This window comes from Agelaius tricolor, unplaced genomic scaffold, assembly GCF_023055355.1.
Source record: "Agelaius tricolor isolate 1412-34295 unplaced genomic scaffold, bAgeTri1.0.p SCAF_2, whole genome shotgun sequence".
Lineage (NCBI taxonomy): Eukaryota > Metazoa > Chordata > Aves > Passeriformes > Icteridae > Agelaius > Agelaius tricolor.
In genome coordinates this window covers 53,686,076-53,706,942 of record NW_027269262.1, presented here as the reverse complement: position 1 = coordinate 53,706,942, position 20,867 = coordinate 53,686,076, and the positions used below count along the sequence as shown (strand labels likewise).

The following is a 20,867-nucleotide window of genomic DNA, read 5'->3' as shown; positions in this document are numbered from 1 at the left end:
CAGCCCCATGCCTTCCTTGCTGAGTGTGCTTATTGCCCACGAGCTGACAACCAAGAATGACATTTCTGAACTCACTCCTCTTTAGTTTCTCATATATCACAGCCTCAACAAAAAAGTTCCCATGCATCTCATTACTCACCTAACATTTGGTGGATCTGAATTCGTGACAGGTGCTGCACAAAGAGGCTTGTTTCCATGAGTCTGGCTTCTGTACCCTTCTCTTGCAGGCAAACAGTACACCCTTTGGATAACAACTCGGACCTGCACTTCTCTCCATCCCACTGCTCCCTGGCTTTCCACCATTTCAAGCAGAGAATCATTAACAGCACTCACTGCTAAGGGATGCTGTTTTGAATCACCGTTGTTATGGGTTTGTGGAGCACAAGGAACCTGGTGAAGGAAAACCCATTAAGAGAAACATTCCAGAGAAATGAAATTATGTAGAACTAGAGAGGAAGATGTCCTCACGAAAAATCAAGTTGCAAGTGCAAAATCAATTTTGAAATACTTGCTGCTCCTAAAGTAACGTACAGACTAGTGGCCAGTTATTTATTGTGTATTTTCAACAAACACTCAAGGGAGTTGCACACAAGGTGTGCTCCTGTATTTAACTGGTGCTCTGAATTGAGCTAACACAGCCCCTGAGAGATGAAGGTGACACCAGCAGGAGACCAGAACTGATATTAGCACTTATGATTCTTGCCCTTGAATGGAGTTTTTTTTGGTGTTCTATTCCTTCCTCCTCTTAAAAAAAGGCTAAAATTCATCTTGAATGCTTCCAGACTTTTAAACAAAGTTGGAAATGAACAGGTGTCTAGTTTTATAGACTAATAAGCTAGTCCTCAGACTTACACATTTCAATGGAAAATATTTCAGTGTAAAAGAATTAGATCATTAATGAAAAATACAAAACTTTTAAAGCCAAAACTTTATTTTTCCACTACTTTCAAAACATATTTTATTAATTAAACCTTACAAACTTGCAAAATAAATTTCATGAATGCTACAGTTTGCCTTAATCCAAAAGAGAAATGTAATTTATCTTAATTTTAAATAAACCTTTCTTGATAAAGATTGTATGCAAGATAGACCAACGTGGTCTATATATATAGGTCCCTCTGCAGCATGAGCCAAATTTCTGTTTTCACAATGAAACCTGTTTTTATAAAAAGCTGTGTGTGAAGAAAGGTTTTCAGAGAATTACCGACTGTGCCATAAGTATTATACACCAATAAAGAAGGAGGATTTGCAGTATTTACAAGAAAATTGTGGTACGACACTGCTCTTTGTCTACAAAGTGGTTGCAATAAAACTTGTCTACCAAGTTCTAAATGAAGTGGTTTGTTTGTTAGGAGCCATGAGGGGAACAAGTAAATTGTTCTGGTTTTCAAATACCACCGTAGAAGCTTTTTACAAGTTAGAGTTGAAGCAAGAAATTCAATTAGGATTTGATTTATGTAACTTTTTAATTCCCAGGCCTATAATGGGAATTATATATAAAGCAAACACAAAATGTTGACACTCATGGTTCTTCAAACTTGAAGGGCCAAACTTGTCAAATATTAAGAATCATTTAGGTAGCCAATATAAAGCTTTTACAAGAGCCTTACTTTCAGAAAGTGCTGGCACACACTGAGAAGAAAACAAATCTCTTAAAATACCTCGGCTTGTACAACCACAGCTACAGAAATGTAGAGTCAGTAGTCATTTTAATACAAATAAAGTCAAAGTAGGAAAATAAACTGAAGGGGTGGGAAAGGGGGGTGATGTTATCAATTGATGCTTTAAAGAAAGGATAGGATCTATAAGCAAACGAGTTAAGGCATAGGAATAGGAAAAAGGAGTATTTATTTTAGATAGTACTTTGAGTGAGTTACAAGAAAACAGCTATTTTTTTAGCTATTCAGCTATAAAGAATAAGAGAAAAATCAATGAAAAACTGAGTTATATATACTATTTAGCACAGTAGTGAGATTTCAGCAAAATAACCTCACAGCAGTTCAGCATTTGGATGGACCAAGAGCCTCCACTAAGAAAATATTATTAAAGTAAACACTGTATATTATTCAGCCTTGACTAAATGAAAGGGGAAACCAAACAGGTCAGTAATTTAGAATTTTTGTTTTTCTTACGATTTCCAAACATCTGCTCACTAACTTCTTACCAAGTGCTTAATTGTGAACCAAATGGACCATACCTGATTATCTGAAGATTCCTGGTGTAACTTATCATCGACGTCATCAAGTCTGAAGGTCTGTGCCAAAGATATAATATTCTTCCTGATAAGCATCTTTGTAAGACCATATGTCTTCTCTCTGGCTTCTGAATGTTCACTGCGTAGCACCTTCTGACTAAAGTAGGTGTTCATGATAACAGGAACATCTGTATTTTGGAGAAGCAGTTTTTGCCTGGAAAAAACCAATTTAAGTGGCATCAAATACATTACAAGTTAAATTACTGATAAGCACTGTTTTAAAATGTATATTGCATTGCATTTCTCTCTCTCTTTTTCTACAGTTACCACTAAAACACTGCAGAGGTGTGTTATCCAATTTGCAAATTACCCACGCCACAGACAGAGTCGGCTTGGAGCCGTCTCAGCTCAGGCATAGCCCTGGGCGATTGGAGACCCACTGCATCCAGGGACAGGTTACACCTGGAAGCCAGCTGAGCTGCCAAGCCCCATGAGCCCCATCTGGCTTCACACAAGTGCTGCTTGGTGTCTCTGTGCTGTCAGCACAGAACCCAGAGCACCAGGACCCTCTGCATACAGTTAGTGAGGTAAAAGCCATGAATGAGACTATTAAACCTGCTCCATGTTAATTCAGACCACTGATCCACAGGACCCAGCCTGACCCTTGCAGGACATTCCCCTCTGGTGAGTGCTTCCCACCAACTCAAATCCATTCTCATGCGGCTGGCAGCAAGATGCTCCTTCCTCCTCCATTTTTGTAAAAGCGAAATCCCGTATTTTTCTTACAATATGCTGTATATTATCTTGCCTGTGTATTTGTCACTGTCATAAATGTGCCCTCCTAGATCCAGTTGTGGCTTCTAGTGCCAATGTAAATTCCCTAACAGCTCCACAAGCAGCAATTTCTTACCCACCAGATGAAGAGAATGTTTGCAGAATCTCTAAACACACAATAATTTCATGCCAAGGCATGTGCTGATGTTGGGTTTTTCTTATGCTGGTATCACAATTGCACATTCAGAAGTACACTTTTTATACTCACAGGACACACATCTAATGAAGTCAGCTAACAAAACCAACCAGTAATCTCATTTCCTACAGACCATCAAAACAGACCAAAATCCACTTGGTGACTTTACCACAATCTGTATTTTTCTTCTATTAGATTTTTATCACCAAGGCATCAAATAATGCCTCCTGCCTTGGCAGCAAAGCTGTGCTGATCTGAATTCACAGTTTCAGCCTCTAGACTGCTCAGCAGTTATATTATGGAGGTGAAGCAAGTTTCCACATCTGTGACATTGTTTCTCAAAATATAACCATACAGAGTTAAAAAGCAAAATGAAACAATGAAACACTCAAACATACTTATTTCTGATCTCAGTCCATACAAGATCTTCACCATGGTCTGTTTTACCACAGACTCCGCCACTCTTTAGAGAGCGGATAGCTAAAGGGAGATTGATGTATTCATATTTTCAAAGGCTTAGGAAGAGATGCAGCAAGCTTTAAATATAATCTCTGTTATTTTATAATTAGGAAAATAAAACAACAGCCAGATCATCTCTGCCTTCTGGGAAAAAAGGATACATTTAAATATAAATTATGAACAAGATGTGTTGCTTCTACTGTGAACACTCACAGAAGTTATTATTTGAAACAGAAAATTCATGAAAAGTTACAGCATAAAACTAAGACCTGAACTTCACCACAAAGAAACCTTATTGCCACCTGTGAGCTCCCCAGATTTAGGGGAGCAGCAATTCATCTCTAAGGGACACCTAGTCCCTTGACTTCAGATGCATTTGCTAACAAAGCTCCCAGTTTAGAGCATGAAAATAGCTCAGAAGGCTGCCAAACTGACATTGCCTGATAATTTTCTGCATTACAGGATTAAAACTGGGGAATTAGCTTGGTCAGCAAACTGACACTCTGATTTTATGAGATTTTTCAACTGTTACTTATCCACTTTTTTCTAGAGAAAGAAATGTATATAGATTTACTACAGATCTCAGAACAGTTTGTGCTGTCTTTATAGACAGATGTGTAATGAAAATTTTAGCACCTTTTTTCTTGAGATGTCTGTGTTCAGATCCAAAGTAAACAGGAAATCTTTCTGAACACAAGACCATTACGTCACCAATGTCAGAAGAATGTTTGCTTGATCTAAAACATCTCATTCTCTAAAAAAAACCACTGACGTTAGCAGCAAATCATTTGCAGAAACTTTGAGGTTTATGGTTTTATTTTTATTTTCCTGAGCAGACATGTGATCAGGTTTTTTGGTTTTTTTTAAAGGCAGGTAGGTTTTACTGATACCCAAAATGACGTGTAGCTTGGTTTTGCTAGGCTTATGCATTCCATGTCTTGAGTATCTTTATAATGGCCTAGAGCTTTCCTGGTGAAATACTCATTATTTCATCATATCTTTACATGGGTAATGCATGAACTACTGGCTACTTGCTATTTCCATAAAGCAAAAATGGGGAGATATATATATATATACACATACATATATATATATATATGTTTTCAGGAGAAACCTCTCATTTTTTAAATGCAATTTGTTCACTAAAAAAACCTCTCCTGAATAAATCGTTTGTTTTAGACCTGCATAGATGTGCACAGACTTAACAGTAATTCTTCAGCTACATCAGAGGATTATCCACATACATCTACTCAAATATTCCCTATTTCTCAATGGACAGATACCTCATGATGAAAAGAACCAGGAATAAATAGAAATTAATCCCAAAGGAAATGAAATAAATAAGAAAGAAGTTTGTAATAAGCTCACTATTTTGTGTACAGGTAGATGGCTAAATGGAAATATTTTATACATATATGTATATATGGAAAACATAAAATTATTTATATTTTGCATACAATATATAGAATAATTGTATTGTTTATTTACATTATTACCAAGCTTTATGTATTTTTATTCTTCAATATGAGAATTATTTAAATAGTATCAATTAATTGAATGAAAACTCTTTTCCCAGAAGTTCTTTCTAGTACTGCTCAGCAAAAGCACGCTCTGTGGAATGGGAACTTAGGCTGAAATCTCTGCATTGCTGCTGCATATTGTTCATATTGTTTTCTTTGCAACAAAGGCAATCATGTTAGAGACACATGTATACCTTAAATTCTTTTTTGTCAGTTTGAAAGGTACAGACTGGGGCAAAGAAAGCCTATCATGCTGGAAGAGGTGAGAAAAGAAGAATCCCCAAACTTCCCCAAGCAATCCCTGCATGTGTCCCTGTCCCTGAGACACCATAATTGACCACCTCAACTTTAAATATCCGTTCCAGATGCAGATTCTCTATACCCAGAAGCAGCCTTACTCTAAAATGCAGAATACACTGCAGCATCCTCTTACACTTAAAGTGTTAAACGGGCATTGCAAGTCTTCTGTGGCCTCTCTTGTATTGCTTCTTTTCTATCTTCTTCATAATAGTTTAAAAAGCTAGTTTTTAAAGAATGAGAGACATCATCTCATTCAGCTAATCCAAACACAATGGAAAAAAAGCTCAGTACAGATCATAAACCCCCCTGAAACAATCCCTTGTCCTCTCTGATTTTTTCTTGCTCAGCAAAGGATTATTTAAAAGTTGGATTGACTTCCTTAATAACTGCCTTTAGACCTTTGTAATGACCTGAAGTAGAGACTGGGAACTTATACTACGGGGCATTTTTTTTCCCGGTATGTAGACAATCAGCAATTGCCGTAACTGGTCACATGCTGAAGGAACATGAGGCAATACTGTTAATTTTTTTTTTTTTCTTTTCCAGCAGCAGCTTGCTTCTCTGTCCAAGAATGTAGCTTGCTTTTTCTCTTCCTCTCTCCTATGATGGAGGCTATCTGGCCAAGTAGGCAGCAGACGTTCTTGCCCACTTGTACGTTTATTGTGGTCTGTCTCCATCCTTGGCACGAAACGCAGCACAACGTACAGCATGGCACTGGGTAAAGGAGCTGACGCTTCCATTTGAGGCGGGGTCTCAATCCTGGGGCCAAACAATCAGCAGGTTTGCACTGTGGTCTGCCCTGCACAGCCCATCCACAGCCAGCGAGGAGTTGTGACTCCACAGCAGCAGCGAGCTCACAAACCACACGCTTCCGCTCAGTTCTGCTGACATCAAACGGCGGTGCTGGTTCATGAACTCGAGAAGACTCCAGATCACTTTAAATTAGAGAACATATTTTTTTGTTCACTCTCCCTGGGTATTTTACAGGGCTTTTGTTTTTTGCTGTTTTTTTCCTTTTCCTTTACAAAGTGTATAACACCTAGAGTGGTTTTTTTGAAGAGTACACTGCATTAGATGAACACTCTTACAACTTGCACTGTAATTATGAAACAGGCTATTCTCAAGTCTCAGAACAAGGATTGCTGCATAAAGCAGGTTTAACTTCCATCAAGTAGCACAGCAGTAACACATGTAGAACAAGAATGTGCCAGAGCCTTACACTGTTGCCCAGAAGTATGAGGAATTGTTCCCCATAGGAACAACATAAAGGGCCCATCCCTGACTTCCTAGGAATCACTTGTTTTATCCAGTGTAGAGGAAGTTGCTCACACTGCCTCTTGCTTAGTGTTGCATGGCACTTGCAACGCTTTTCTGTGAAATGTCCAAGAAATGCCTGAGCACTGAGCTAATGATAATAATTAAGAAACAAATCCTCCCAAAACCCCAAAAAACCTTAAGTCCGGACGAATCTCAGCCCACCCATCACCCAAGGACAGTAACTATCTACTCAGTATAGACCCCAAATCAACAAGCCATTTGTGACAGACCTGCCTTCTGCCATGCCTAGAGATTGCCCAAACACAGAATTTTCATCCATGAGTGAGTAATCTCACCACTTGTGTGTGAGCCTCCATCAGCGTCATTTACTGCTGCTGTAACGCTGCATGGACACTGCAAGTCTGAGCTAACGCTTTCACAGTACAAAACTTCTTCCCATGCCCCAACGTCAAAGACAGAAAACAAAAATCAGCTGGTATCTCTTTCTTTGAAATTATTTCATTCAGAGCAATGGATTATTGTAGTACAGGTTCCCAAGGCTGATTGTACCCTTTTCCCTATGGAAAAGTAGCTCTAACCATCCAGATCAATGTCCAGAGTCACATCTGGCAAATATACAATTCTCAGCTGCGTCAGGTTTCCAAAGAAATCTGGCTTCAACACTTCAGAATAGAAGGTCTGCAGAAGATGTAACAATAAAAAACTAAAATTTCTGCTTTTAAAGTATGATGCATTTTATTTGTGAATAGAATAACCAGATACTTGTTTTGTCCCCCTACTGGAAAAAAAATTTGTCTGAGGACTCATTCCATGGATACAAGCTACAAAGAAAAGAGCATATAGCTGTTAAATACATAATTTGCTATATCCCAATCTGTTACAATTTGTCACTGAACCTCAAGTACAAAGCCAACTAAGAAAATCAGTAAAACAACACAAGTAATGAAAATAAATATTTTGTATTACATTGTAAGTTCTTTCTGCAAAATACTATTGTGCTTTTCAACAAAACTACTTGTAAAGCTAAGAAATCACTCCAGGAAGAAATTACAGTGCACAAAGCCAACATTTTTATCACTATATCATTTTACTAATTTCAGAGTAATCATATAAACTAACCACTGGCTTGCCATAGTGCTGCCTTTTGAAATCTGACACCCTGTAGCATGAAAAAAAGTTGTATGGAAATGTTCACATTTAAGAAGAGCTCTGCTATAAAAAGCTTGTGGTTAACATTAAGCACTATTATACCACACACTCAGTGCTCTCACCTCTGCAGGGAGCTGCACTGTGTGCTAACTGAAGGGGATGTACAGGTCTTCTGAAGTAGGAAAGCATAGATGGATATCAAAGCAAATCTCCTCCACCTCCAGGAAATTACTGTAATACCAGGCTTTACCAAGACTGGAAAGCAGGGAAGTTTCTCAGAGCTCTCCAGCCACTCATTTTGGCTATGAAGAAAGCACCTGAAATTGCTAGCATTCTGGACCTAAATTCACCATGGTAAGGCTTAACCTTTGGCACCACCAAAACATAAAATTCCAATCACAATTGCGATTACGTACAAACTGGCATGGAAATGATCACTTGAGCTTACTGGGGTAATACTCCTGAGAGAATTCACTAAAAATCTACTCCAACTGGGATGCTGAGACTTTTTTAACACCTAAGTCAGACACAAAACAACTGGTATTAAAAAACCTGCACACAATGAAACATTAAATGGGAATGTTGCTTTAAAAACAGAACAAAAACATTTCCCCCCATGGTATGAGGGTGTTACAAGTAACTAGGGAGATATAAATATCATGGTTATCTTTTCATAATCAAGATGTTATGAAAGAATTCCAATCTGTGTGCTTACCCCATATATCAACTTGTGTCTGACTAGCCATGAGCTCATTATTCAGATGACTTCTTCCCTCTGTTCCCAGTGCTAAACTGCACGTAGAGTTTGAGGTGGCTGAGGGAGCCACCACAAAGTCCAGGGACATGCCAGAGGGATTCTAAAAGGTGGAAAAAAAAGGAAGCAAGCAAATTGCAAAATGACATCATGTTAAAACTTGTGGTGAGTGCTAGAGAGAACAAAAATGACTGTCCTGGTGTGAGATCAGAAGCCCACCTACCCCGCACTTTAGCTTAGAGCAGCAAACAACAAATATTTGAAGACTATGAAAACAAAAGCAAGCATCTAGTGAAAGTTCTCTAGAACACTCTCTGATAACTTCCAAAAACTTTCAGCTTAGGGACTTCCTAAGGCAGAAGTAATATCTCTGTATCTAACAGCCTTTAGTAGACTTTTCTTCCAGGAACTTATGTGCCTGGTTTTTGACCGCTTGTACATTGACGGCATCCATAACATCCTGCAGCATCCACCGTGCTCTGCAGTCTAATTACACGCATCTGAGAAACCACTTCCTTTGATTTTTTTTTTTGATCTGTCACCTAGTGGTTACATTGCTGCTCCCCACTTCTTGTTTTTAAGAGTCAGTGAATAATCATCCTTCCTGATGGCACTTCCTAATACAGACCTTTATCACATCCTCTCCTAGCCACTGCTTTCTCAAGGTGAAGAGCCCCAGTCATCCTAGTCATTTCTCACAGGGAAGCTGCTCCATACATCTCTTCTTGTTGCTCTTGTTATTTTTCCACTTCTGCTACATATCTTTGATTTGGAAGACTGAAATCCTGATGTAGAAATGCACCACGAATTTCTACAGTGACATCAAGATGGTTTTGACTCCATTTCTAGTCAGGTCTTATTTTACCATATATTTTCCTGATCATTAAATGAAGACTAAGCTGACATATTAATGAAGCTATTGAAACACTAAAAATACTTTCCTGGATACCAACCATCTAGAGTCCATCACTTCATATGTGCACTTCACAGTTACCTACAATTTCCTAGTAGGAGAGCCCGAGTCCCTCCTCCAGCCCTAGTTCTAGAGCACTAAGAGTATGAAGACATTCCCCTGTCCATAGGATTGTGAGGATGACAGCACACAATTGAATAGAAAGGAAACTTGCATAGAGTTCTGTTGAACAGAAGGTGTCCAATTCTCTATTTTCTTCATCGGCACCATGGAGATTTGAGACAACAGGTTACACCAACAACTCCTCTGCCAGTGCATGAAAGATGAGGAGTGTTGCCACTCTGCCACCATTACACACAATGTCACCACTCCTGAGGTATCAGAAGAAGCTGCTTCTCACACCAGAAGAACTCTGCAATATCTACCCAAGCAGTTGAGGGCCATGTGAAGAACTTGTACTCAAGAATTTCTGACCAATTTCTGGAGTGTCAGGGTCCTTGGTTGGTTGGTTCAGGTTTGGAGGATTACTGGAGAAACTTTAACGGACAAATGCCATTTTAAAAAGCGTTGTTCAATGTTTTGCAGAGATTATTAAGAACACTATCCTTTTCTTCCATAGACATTGGCCTTTACTATTGGCAAAGACCCTTTACAAGTCCATTCTTGCATCCATGCTTGCTTGCATGCACAGTAGCAAGAACAAATAATTATCCCTGAGCAAACTTCAGAAAGACAGATCAATGTACACGTATGCTTGACTTTACTTCAATATTTTATTATCAAAGCTAGTATTTAAAAAAACCCAGCACAGCTACTAAATAACCAAAAATCTTCCATCAAACTTGTTCTTATACTTCTGTCTTGTTCTGGTACTCATTTCTGAGCATTTCCTATTGTTTCTTTGCCAGGTCATGAAGCAAGACCAAATTCTGCTCTCTTCTGGTGAGGTCACTTTTTATACAGACAAATCCAGTACTATCAGCACAGGAAGAATAGCTGAAAGCAGCAGGAGTTCTGGGTTCTCTGGTAACACAACTGAGAATCACAAAAGGTAGTGAGAGCTTGCTGTGAGCCACAGAGCACAACAGCAAAGCAGAACAATCCTTCTCAGCTTGTCAAACTCTGCTTCAAGCAGCCAGGAGGTCTCAGTGGACAGCATCAGGTAAGGGGAAGTAACTGAACCACTGGTAGAGAAAGCTGTCTTGCAGAGCTCCACAGGTCTTTAGGCATGTTATAGATCAAATTTACATCCACTATGATCCACTTCAGCTTTACTGAGCTGAGAAAAATCCTTTGTTTCACTATATTTGCTGCCGCTACTGATAAATGTGCAACAACAGTAAAAGTGCTGTGGATGAGCCAGGTAGCACAGAAACTTCTTTTAGGCAAAGTCCTTTCTGCAGTAATCCACTCACAATGGTCATCAGTGAAAAGAGAGCAATGCTAGTTTCCAGAGTGGAAACTTCTTTATCGAAACATCCTGGTGTAGACATCACCTAAGTGAAACCTCCTGTGCAAGGGAAGGAGTTCAGCGTCTTGGCCTGCCACAGAAACACCGATAGTATATGATAAACAAAATACCTTCCTTCTTTTTAGGTTAGAAAACAGCCCTCAACAGTGTGTGTACTTTGAAGTTATCACTCACAAGAGTAACTTTCAGAGCTTCATTTTGCTTCTATGCAATACCATGTATCTTCTCCATTAAATCACCATAGGTGGATTCGGTGGCATAGCTCTCTCAGTCAAAGCAAGGAAAAACATTCTGAGAAATAACATTAAAATTCAACATTCTCCTTAATGTTGCTTTTTTCTTTTCTGAATCCAGAGCAATCTTAGGATTCCTGCATTACTTTAAAGACATAATTGTAGAGAACAAGCAAAAAATTCTAATTCTAATATTGAAATCTTTTATAGTCTACAGATCACTGATAACTTGACTTCTTTTATTTCACTGAATAGTTGCAATGATACTTAGCAACAAGATCACACCAGATTTGGGAGAGTTTTCATACTGCATCACACTATTCTTATATGCTTGAATTTCCTTTTCAGATTCATGTAAGAGGGCTGGTGACTCAGCAGAGCAGAATCAATAATGCAATGAGATGGATGAAGCCCTGGATTGTTTTTTTGTAGTCCCATTAGACTTCAGAGTCTACACAGCTCCAGCATGTTCTAGGTTTACTTTTCCATTTCAAAGAATATTTATTTTTAGAAAGAAACAGTCTTTTATGCTTCAGAGAGAAAAAAGTTAGAGGTATAGTGGAAAGATGAAAGCCCTTATTATTAAATAAAAAACCCCCAAAACCACACAGCTCTGCCTTGATTTATTACATTTAAAATACTTCAACATCCACCAACTCAAAAAGCCATGTTTACCTATCACAATTCTGTATGTTGCACAGTCATATGAACACAACTTCTTAAACCTCATCAATCAAAACTAATTGTGAGCCAAGCTGAAAGAAGTGGGAAAATACCAGACATATCATTACAAAAATAAAACCTAAGAATAACTTTTTCAGAACAAGAAAGAGATCTGCATTTTTTAAGGGGATCTAAAAAACAGAATTGCAACTCACATCATTGCTTGAAGCACTACCACAATAAAACCTCAACAATACTGATACAAACACACCTGCCAAAAAAAGGACCATCAATAATCAGTGAAAACTGGCAAGAGTCCTTGCAGCAATGTGACTTTTTATCACACGAGGGACAGTTTTCTGACAAACCAGTTCAGTTAAAGCTCTCTGCGGAAGCAACCCACTTCCAAAGGAGAGGAGCATTTTGGAGCACGGGTATCTCTCACTATTGCACCCCGCCCTCCCCTGCCAACAAAGCAGAAACAAAGTCTTTGAAGTTGTGAGAAAACACCTGTGAAAACATACAGATTTTGGAGAAAACTGGTGTGAGAGACATAAGGTGGAAGGTGTGCCATCACAGACATCTTGGCCCTGGCAAAAATCCTGACGTTTAAAGTGAGAATTACATTCCAAGAACAATAGTGAAATTTGCCAGTCCAGAGAAATGTTTATGCAATAAAGGGTGAAACAACTCCACTACACACACATTTCCTAAGCAAACAACTGTGAGTTAATCAAGGGCTTAAATATATCTCATAGTGTTTAACAAAGAAGGGCATCCCAATTCTCAGGCTTGGAAGGTGTATCGAGTTTTGGAAGCAGGGATTTTGCAGCCAGATTTGAAAGCCTGAGAAATATTAACCTAAAGAAGGAATGCTGACTGACTTGTTATAAAGGAATCATCATGCATTTCGCTTTTCAATACTTTCCACTCTCTATGTACCTTCACTAAAGTAACAGCAAACACAGTATCACCGTGCAAGATCCCAGGCTTTATGTGACATACACAGGATCTGAATGGCTTCTGGTTTTGAGTTGAGTCATAGGCTATCACAGGCAAAACCAGGAGAGAAGTAAAAAAAGGACAAAGTGATCAAGTGCCAGCAAAATGACCTGTCTTTTCTCCCACAACAGCTCAAGCACTAGTGGTAAGAAACCATCTTCTATACTCCAAAAGAAACAAGTTTGTGCCAGATAATGATCCTCACATATAAGCTGAAATTCTTTCTTTTTTCCCACTGTGGTGGCATGACTCTCCCTGATTGCTTATGTATTTATTTAATCTTTTATTTAAAAGAGTTTGCTCTTCTTGTTCATCCAGGGCAAGGGTCAGCTTCTCTTACATGTCTTTTCTGAAGGATTGCATGCTGGTCCACAGCTGCCCTGCCAGGCCCTTCCCTCACTGCTCCTCCTGATGCTGGTGCTCTGCTTCATACTCTCATTCATCTGCAATTCAAGATGGACCTAAATAAAAATGAACTTGCTCAACTGCATCACTAAGCAGGACATAGGAAAAAACATCTATAAATACAATGATACTAGATCTGTCTTGCTTTAAATTCCACAAGTATATATATTTAGGATGGTGTATTTTGACATGTATCCATACATCTGTTTTTAAAACAAAGTTACTTGTGTTCTTTACTTCCCTCTCTATCAGCTGGTTAAAAAAAAGAAGCATACCTGAAACCACTGTAAAACTGTCTAGTACAAATACTGTTCAAAGATGAGTCTCTGGGCTGATTTCCTGTATGTAAATGTGCTCAGCTGACAAAATGTCCAGGGCATGATTCCCAGACTACGGTTCAGGAAAAAAGAGGAGTTCCCTGGCTCAGTTACCCTCAGAAGGAAGACAAAGGGACTCATGCAGGGAAAAGAGGCCAGCTCATGACTCTCATATGTGTGTGCACATACACACAGAAGTGCAGGCACATGTGTGAGCGCTGCCTTCCCTGCCTCGCCTCTGCACTGGCGGGGTGGGTGAGCTGGTGCAACATCCCCTCAAGGGAACAAGCCCTTGAGAGATCTGATATGACATTTTTACATTCAACTGACTGCATGCAGCATTCCTCTTAAAAAATATATTATCTGTTTGCTCGCTTGAAGCGTCACCAAGATAATATTCACGTCTGTGACCCTGACTGTCTCTGGTCAGGAGGCAGAGAGATTGTGCAGAGTGCGTTGCCTTCCAGCACCCTGGGATGCCTGCCAGAGAACAGAGCTGCTGTCCCAGAGGAGAGGGTCAGATCCCCTGCTAACACTGTTAGCAGTCCTTCTGGTGACTACTGAGGAGGTGAATGGCACACACAGGGGACTTGGCTTGCACGGCCCCACATCTGCCTAACTGATGTACAGAGCAAAAACTCCAGTGCCCTAAATCCAGGGACAGAGTATTTTTTCTCTTTAGAGAACCTTATCCTCAGATCACTTGTCTTTCCATGTCTTCTTTATCATTGTTGACCTCCAAATTCCTACACCACCACCCTCTTTCAGTATCTACCAAAACATTCATATCTGTTTTCTACATTGTGGTTACATGTCCATGTGGGCTGAAAATCCTTTAAAGAATTTTATTTAAACACAGCTTCATCATTCAGATACTGTTTAGGCAATGAGCTATGCAGAGCCAAGCAGCATTACAGAATCTTATTTCAAATCCTGTTTCCACTACCAGAGCACTCGTATTAAAGTGAATCTAAATTACTGCCTTTCCCATAAAAACTTGCTTAAGTGCATTTTAAAGAAATGTTGCCAAGTGCAGAAATGTAACCTCTGCCCTTGGAAGTCCTTGAATTAAAGTTTGCTGAAGGCTGCCAGATTAATCCAGGGTAGAATCAGTCTGTGTTTGCTCAGCCCTTCTGCTCTCCCATCCAATATGCACTCCTGGAGATGGGGTACCCTGATGTGCAGATTTCATTATTTCACCTGATAGGGCTGTTCATCACATCCACCACTGTTTGCCTCCACCTTACAGCAGCTAACAGAAAAGATGACTGTCAAATCATCATGCACATTTTTCTGTATCTCAAACTCATGCTGTCATGACAATGGTCTGTATAATACCTCCTGCTGCCACAGACCATGACCACAACTGATCGTGCAATGACAGTAATGAATGTAAGGTTGATGTATGAGTATACAACTCCCTAATTTTATAAGCTTGTCACAGAACACGTGAAAAGCTTGAGATGCATGCAGATTTCACCTTTTTTATTCTGAACTTTTTCTGAGACTGGCATTTTTATTTAAGTCAACTCTGTAAAGGTTAAAAAAAACCAAAGAAGTTTTGAAGAAATGCAAGGCCCTACTAAGTCCAAGAGTGGTTACCCAATAGAGAGCCCCAAAATGCTATCATCCACTCTGCAGCCCACATGCTCCTCCTCTCACTTCAGAAGGCAGGTAGCCCTTCCAGGGCACCCAGAATCTCTGGCTATGTCTGATCAGGAGACATAAGTACATAAGACCAGAAGACCAGACATAAGACATAAGACCAGAAAGCCTCTTAAAATCATCCAGAGAGTTTCTCTTCTGTGCTGTCAGAGGGTATCTGGCTTTAGGACACACAAACAACTGTGGCAGCTTAGCAGTCATTTGTACAGTTTTTCCAAACTACCTTTTCCAGGTTCTCAAATCACCAAAAATCCTGTCTAGCTGTCGGGTCCGGCTGTCTGTCTCTGCCCCGACACGGGTAGAGTGGTTCTTTGGTGGGCGCGATGCAAAGGACGAGTCTGGACTCTTCAGCTTTCGGTCTTCAGGTTATTATTTCTTATCTACAAAATTTTTCTGTCTGCCCAACAGAGGTCTGATCTGCAGGCAGTCACAGGCACTCTCTGACCACCCACGGGGCGGTCATGTCTTTTTATACTAAAACCTACGTATACAATATTTACCTTTATTTCCCAATGCTTTTCGCCCATGTTGGCAAGTGCACCTTCACCATAAACCAATCTCTAAGTGCCAACATCATCACAGGAGATGGAGGACAAGAAGAAGAAAGAAGAAGGACAAGACACGCCCCGATCTCTCCATCTTGTCTCCATAACCCCCCTGTACCAAAAACCTTAAAGTCTATATCTCACCCTCTAAATGTGTCTCTTTTACACCTTTTACTCTAAAGTGATTCTCTTGTCCTCAGACTCTTGTTACTTCTGTGGATGGATCAAAATCAAGCCACCAAACACTCTTGGCAACATTCCAGGATTTTCGAGACCCCCAAGGGTTCTCCTGGCATCTCTGGACATCGGGAACGATGTGCTGAGATCCCACATCTAGCAGCCACCAAACAATTTTTAAAATGTGGTAAAATCACATATCCATTAAAAAAGATGTATTTATGCAATTTTGTTGGCTTTTTTTCTGTTTAGATAATACAGCTGCATACAAATTGCTGTTGCATTTTAATAAAGTTGTAATGTTAACAAGGTCCACATGGAAAGCACTAGCAGATATAACTTTGAGTAGGCATGGACAAAAAAAAGGACTATGCTAGACCAGAAAACATAGCAAAAGAATATTGAAAGTTAGTAATTCAAGCAGCAGAATGAATGGCTGACAAAATTTTAAGCAAACACTTTGCCTCTGTGCTCACTTCTTCTATTATCTTCTCTGAGGGTGAGCCTCTACCATGCTTCCACTGCACACAGTCTTGGACTTTATCAAGAAAGCTACACTTTCTGAAAGGGTAATAATATCTTTTTGCTGCCATAAAAGATTCTGCCTTGCAGAGAACACTGCAGGTGGGAAGATTAAAAAAATTAAAAATCCATCTAAACACAGACCCACTATTAAATACTGCTTTCATTTTCTGCTTTGTTCTCGCTATTTTTTCTTTCTTCCCAGAAATATTCTCGCCAGCTGTTTTGCTGTCTCTCAGTATTCCATCAACAACCAAATATCACCATGTAGTGCTGCATCTCCAAGGCAGAATTAAGATTAACAGTGTTATGATTAAGTGCCAGCTGAAGAGACACAGCCACAAAACCAGACTCTGTGGCTGAGAGCTCATGGCCCCACTCAAGATGCCCCTGAGCACTGAAATTTTCACCCTCTTCCCCCCAGAGACAGGAAAGGGATGGCAGTTCCAGAAAGAACAGTCACCCTTGGATGACAAAAAGAGTTTCAACACTGAGACTAATGAGCATTGTTTGGGTCCTCAGTGAAAAAACATAATTCAGTTCTATGCTGATACACGCACGGGAAACCTATACATGGAAAATGCAGGTCAGATGAAGGCCAGTGGGATAAGGACCACAGGTATGTGTAGCCATGGTATTCTCATGCTCAGTATGGAAAATATTCCACAGGTTAGCACATTCTTCAAATAGTTTTTCAAAATAATTATTACCACTTAGACGAGTATAACTTACAAGAAGCAAATGAAATAAATAACTTCCTGAGTTATGTCCCATAACCTCACCTACTTATCTCAAAAAGCAAATCAGCTAGCTTTACTTCCAGTGCTCCTCACTGCCAGATTAAGGTTGCTATGGGGCACACAGTATTTGATTAAAGCAATTATATCTACTGGCATATACATATGTGTTTGTTTTATGCCATGGAAATATCTCTACGCTTTTCACAGAATCTGGATATAAAAGTTACACATGGAAAACCCAGTACCTGTGAATGCCCTCCTCCCAAACTGTAAACATAGCAGGAGACTTGTAATGTTTGTTTGAAAACACTTGCCCTAAGTGATAATCCTGATGGAAAAAAGGAAGTAATTTTGCTTACTCCTTGCCTTCAGGTGGCTCATTAAAACATCTCTTATGAAAGAAAAGGATATGATTCTTTCTTGACTTTATGCTGAGGCTAACCATCTTTGGGGAAGGATCCTGGCAGCAAAAGAGTGTAAACTCAATTCTTTGTTTTAATTTAGAATTTAATTTGTCAGCAAAACCAAAGTTCATAAAGAAGGCAAATTTTGACAAATTGCAACTGCCATGAGCTCTGCTGAGAGCAGGATGCAACATGAATGTGATTCTTCAAGAGAACAAATTATAATCATTGCATCCAAACAAAAAATGCTTGCATTAATAACTTTGTTCTATAGTTTGCCAACTCTTCAGGCTGGGTACTAAGGAAAATTTGCTAACCTCACATTTATAAGATAAAGGGATCTGCAGCACATCTACATGTCAGCAGGACAAGATAACAGTTGTCCTGTTGAGTTTTTTGGACTACAATTAGCATTTCCTTGCACTATGACTCCAATACCTTAAAACTGAGCACACCTCTAAACAGAAGGAGGTAATATAAGCAAAGCAGTTTTCCAAATCTCAGAAATCTTATTCACCCAAATCATTTGCACCAACAGAGAAAATATTTGCTTATAAAAATAGTAATTTATTTCTGTATCTAAAAGAAAATACAGCACATGTACTAGGTACAGACTAAGAAAGCCTGCTGCTCATTTCACTATAGTGTACTCATAAAAGTAAATGCTTAAGATTGACTATGTCAAGTGGATCGGTAGCATGGTAGAGTCTGCAGGGAAATGTAATCTATTACATTAGTATTGCAAAGACATCAGTAAATAGCTGGAGATGTTCAAAGCCTAAACACTTATCAGACACTCAAGACTGGGATTTACCTAGCTAACTTTATCAACTGGTCCCCTAGACTTCTTTACAAAGTCGGGCAAAAACAAACTTCAGAATGAGGTTCATTTGATGTCCTTAAGAGACACACTTCAGAAATGCCAACTTCCTTCTCCTTGAATCCTACAAAAGGATGGCAGGCCCATACTTGCACAGCTGTACCACAGGTGCCTTGAGTTGAATGCTGCCTGCCAGGCTGCTCAGGCAGGGCCAGCACAGCACAGAAGCAATCTGTAACGCAGCAATCCCCTTGTCAAAACAGGAGAGATGAGCTCTGCTGTGGTTCTCACAGCATCAGCTGCTCTCAGCATTGCAAGCTCCATCATCACATCATGGGAGGCTTCACTGGCTTATGAAAAATCATAATGAAATCTTACTACAGACTGCTCCCTGCCTCCTGTAATTAAATGTACTTCTTGCCCAAGAAGGAGATCTTCCCCATCTCTGTCTTCTTGATGCTAGGAAGAGGTCTTTTGTGGATAGAGAGATAGCGCTAAGGGAAGAAAACTTCATTCCTATTTCTGGGGTTTTTTTCACTTTTCAAACATAAAAACCCTGTTGTAGAATTGCATGAAAATTGAACTAAATCACTCACAGAGAAACCACACAGTTTCTTCCATGTCCCACCAAATCAGATGTCATGTATCAAGGAAAAAACCCACTTGAAAACTAGCATAGTACTGCACCAAAGAAACGCACCCATGTTCTCCTAAATGTGTCCAAACTCTAGGAGACAAACTGAGGAAGAGCTGTAGAAATGGGAATAACACTGGCATCCAGCACAGCCCCAAGCAGAAAAAGCACAAGTGACTGCAAAGAAGCAAAGAGCACAGCAGATGCAGTGAGGGTACAGCCATGGCCACCGAGCCAAGAAGTGTAACACACCCAGGAGCACATGGTGTGCAGTTCTTTCTCCTCCAGACCCAGCTGCAGTGGCTGAGCAGGATGGCTGCCCCTCTCAGCTGCTCAGCACCAGTACTGCCAGCACCTTACCATCCCCGTGGCAGAGCTCTAATCCCTTCAGCGCAAAGGCAGCCAGGTTATCACAAACTGACTTCAATCATCAGCTCCCACTCAGCTCTCAGATTTCACACTAATGTGCATGAAGGACTTTCACACATTCATCTCCACTCTCTGCTGGCATGGGGCAATGGTGTCCAGCAAGACATCAGGAGTGAGGAGGCAGCAGAGCCAGCAGTACCCGTGACAATTCACAATTCATGCTTTGGACAGACCTGCTGCAGCTTCCCCTCTGCCTTTGCCCCTCTGCTGCTCTAGGATATGCTTGATCTTGCTGAACCAATTCAATCAGTAGTATGTGAAAAAGTCATACTCCTCCCCCCTCCCCATCTTTTAAAATATTTATTTTCTGATTAGGCTCTGCAAGATGATACAATGCTGCAAGCACATGCAATGGCCAAACTTTGCCCTATATAAACACTTTATGTAAGTCACTGAAATAAATGATGCTGCAAATTATGAGTAAATTATGCTGCAAAGGGGTAAAAATTATCCTATATTTGTTCAGAACAATCAATTCCTTTTTTTCCCACTGTCAATGCACATTAGACTGGTAACTTGCTGCTTGCAGAATGCTCTGAACACTTCAAGCAGACATGGCTCCTATTGTGCTCCTGGGCTACAGTTTATTATCTTGCTTTTTTCTGCTTAATGCAGTTATTTTTTTGAGAGAAGAAAACAGAGTGAATGAGGATAAAGCAGAGAAATAAACAGGAGCCAAAATCTCTCCCTGTCTACAACAAAAACACGTCACTAGCAACCACAAAGGATATTAAAATCAACAGATAAAGGTCAGATAAAGCACAAGATAAGGTAGTGCGTACATTAATATCCCAAAGATGCTATTACAAGGTTAATCAGTTATGCTGGCAAGATTTGAGTTATTTGGCGCCTAAGAAATATAATCAAAATAATTTATTTTTACTTTATAAACAAAATGTAAATTAGCCATGAAATTACTACTTCACTGAACAAAATTAATATAATGCACTAAAATCTAAGGTTAGAGTCACAGCTCCCTAGTGTTTTTGAAACTGGTACAGCTATACACAATACAACTGCTCCAAAGCAAAGTAGAAAAAGTTTTTAATGCAGGTAAGCCTTGTGCCAGCTGATGGCAAATAGAAGAGTTCTTGGTATATTATATTTTTGTCCTCATTTAGCTACATGGTCTTCCCTTGGCTGGTTCAGGAGTGCTATTGAATACTGTGAACTAGAGATTTCTTTACATTTTCATCTGAGAAAAATCAGAAGTTCAGAATTTGCATTATGACTGATTCTGCAATTTTTCTAAATTTTTGATCCTACTATATTTGTATGACTGAAACTCAGAATAAAATATCAA

General features: G+C 39.6%; 1 protein-coding gene across 2 annotated transcripts in view; it reads right to left on the bottom strand.

Moving 5' to 3' along the window:
* Nucleotides 1–20,867, bottom strand: part of SPIDR (scaffold protein involved in DNA repair) — a 196,708-nt gene that overhangs the window by 66,577 nt on the left and 109,264 nt on the right. For both annotated transcript variants that reach the window (XR_011677433.1, XM_071419195.1), the window contains exons 9-10: nucleotides 2,198–2,408; nucleotides 140–390 (exon numbers count right to left, since the gene is read on the bottom strand). Coding sequence is in view for 1 of the 2 variants with exons in the window: in XM_071419195.1 (XP_071275296.1) it covers nucleotides 140–390; nucleotides 2,198–2,408 (462 nt within the window). In the remaining variant the exon portion in view is untranslated. The remainder of the gene's footprint in view (nucleotides 1–139; nucleotides 391–2,197; nucleotides 2,409–20,867) is intronic.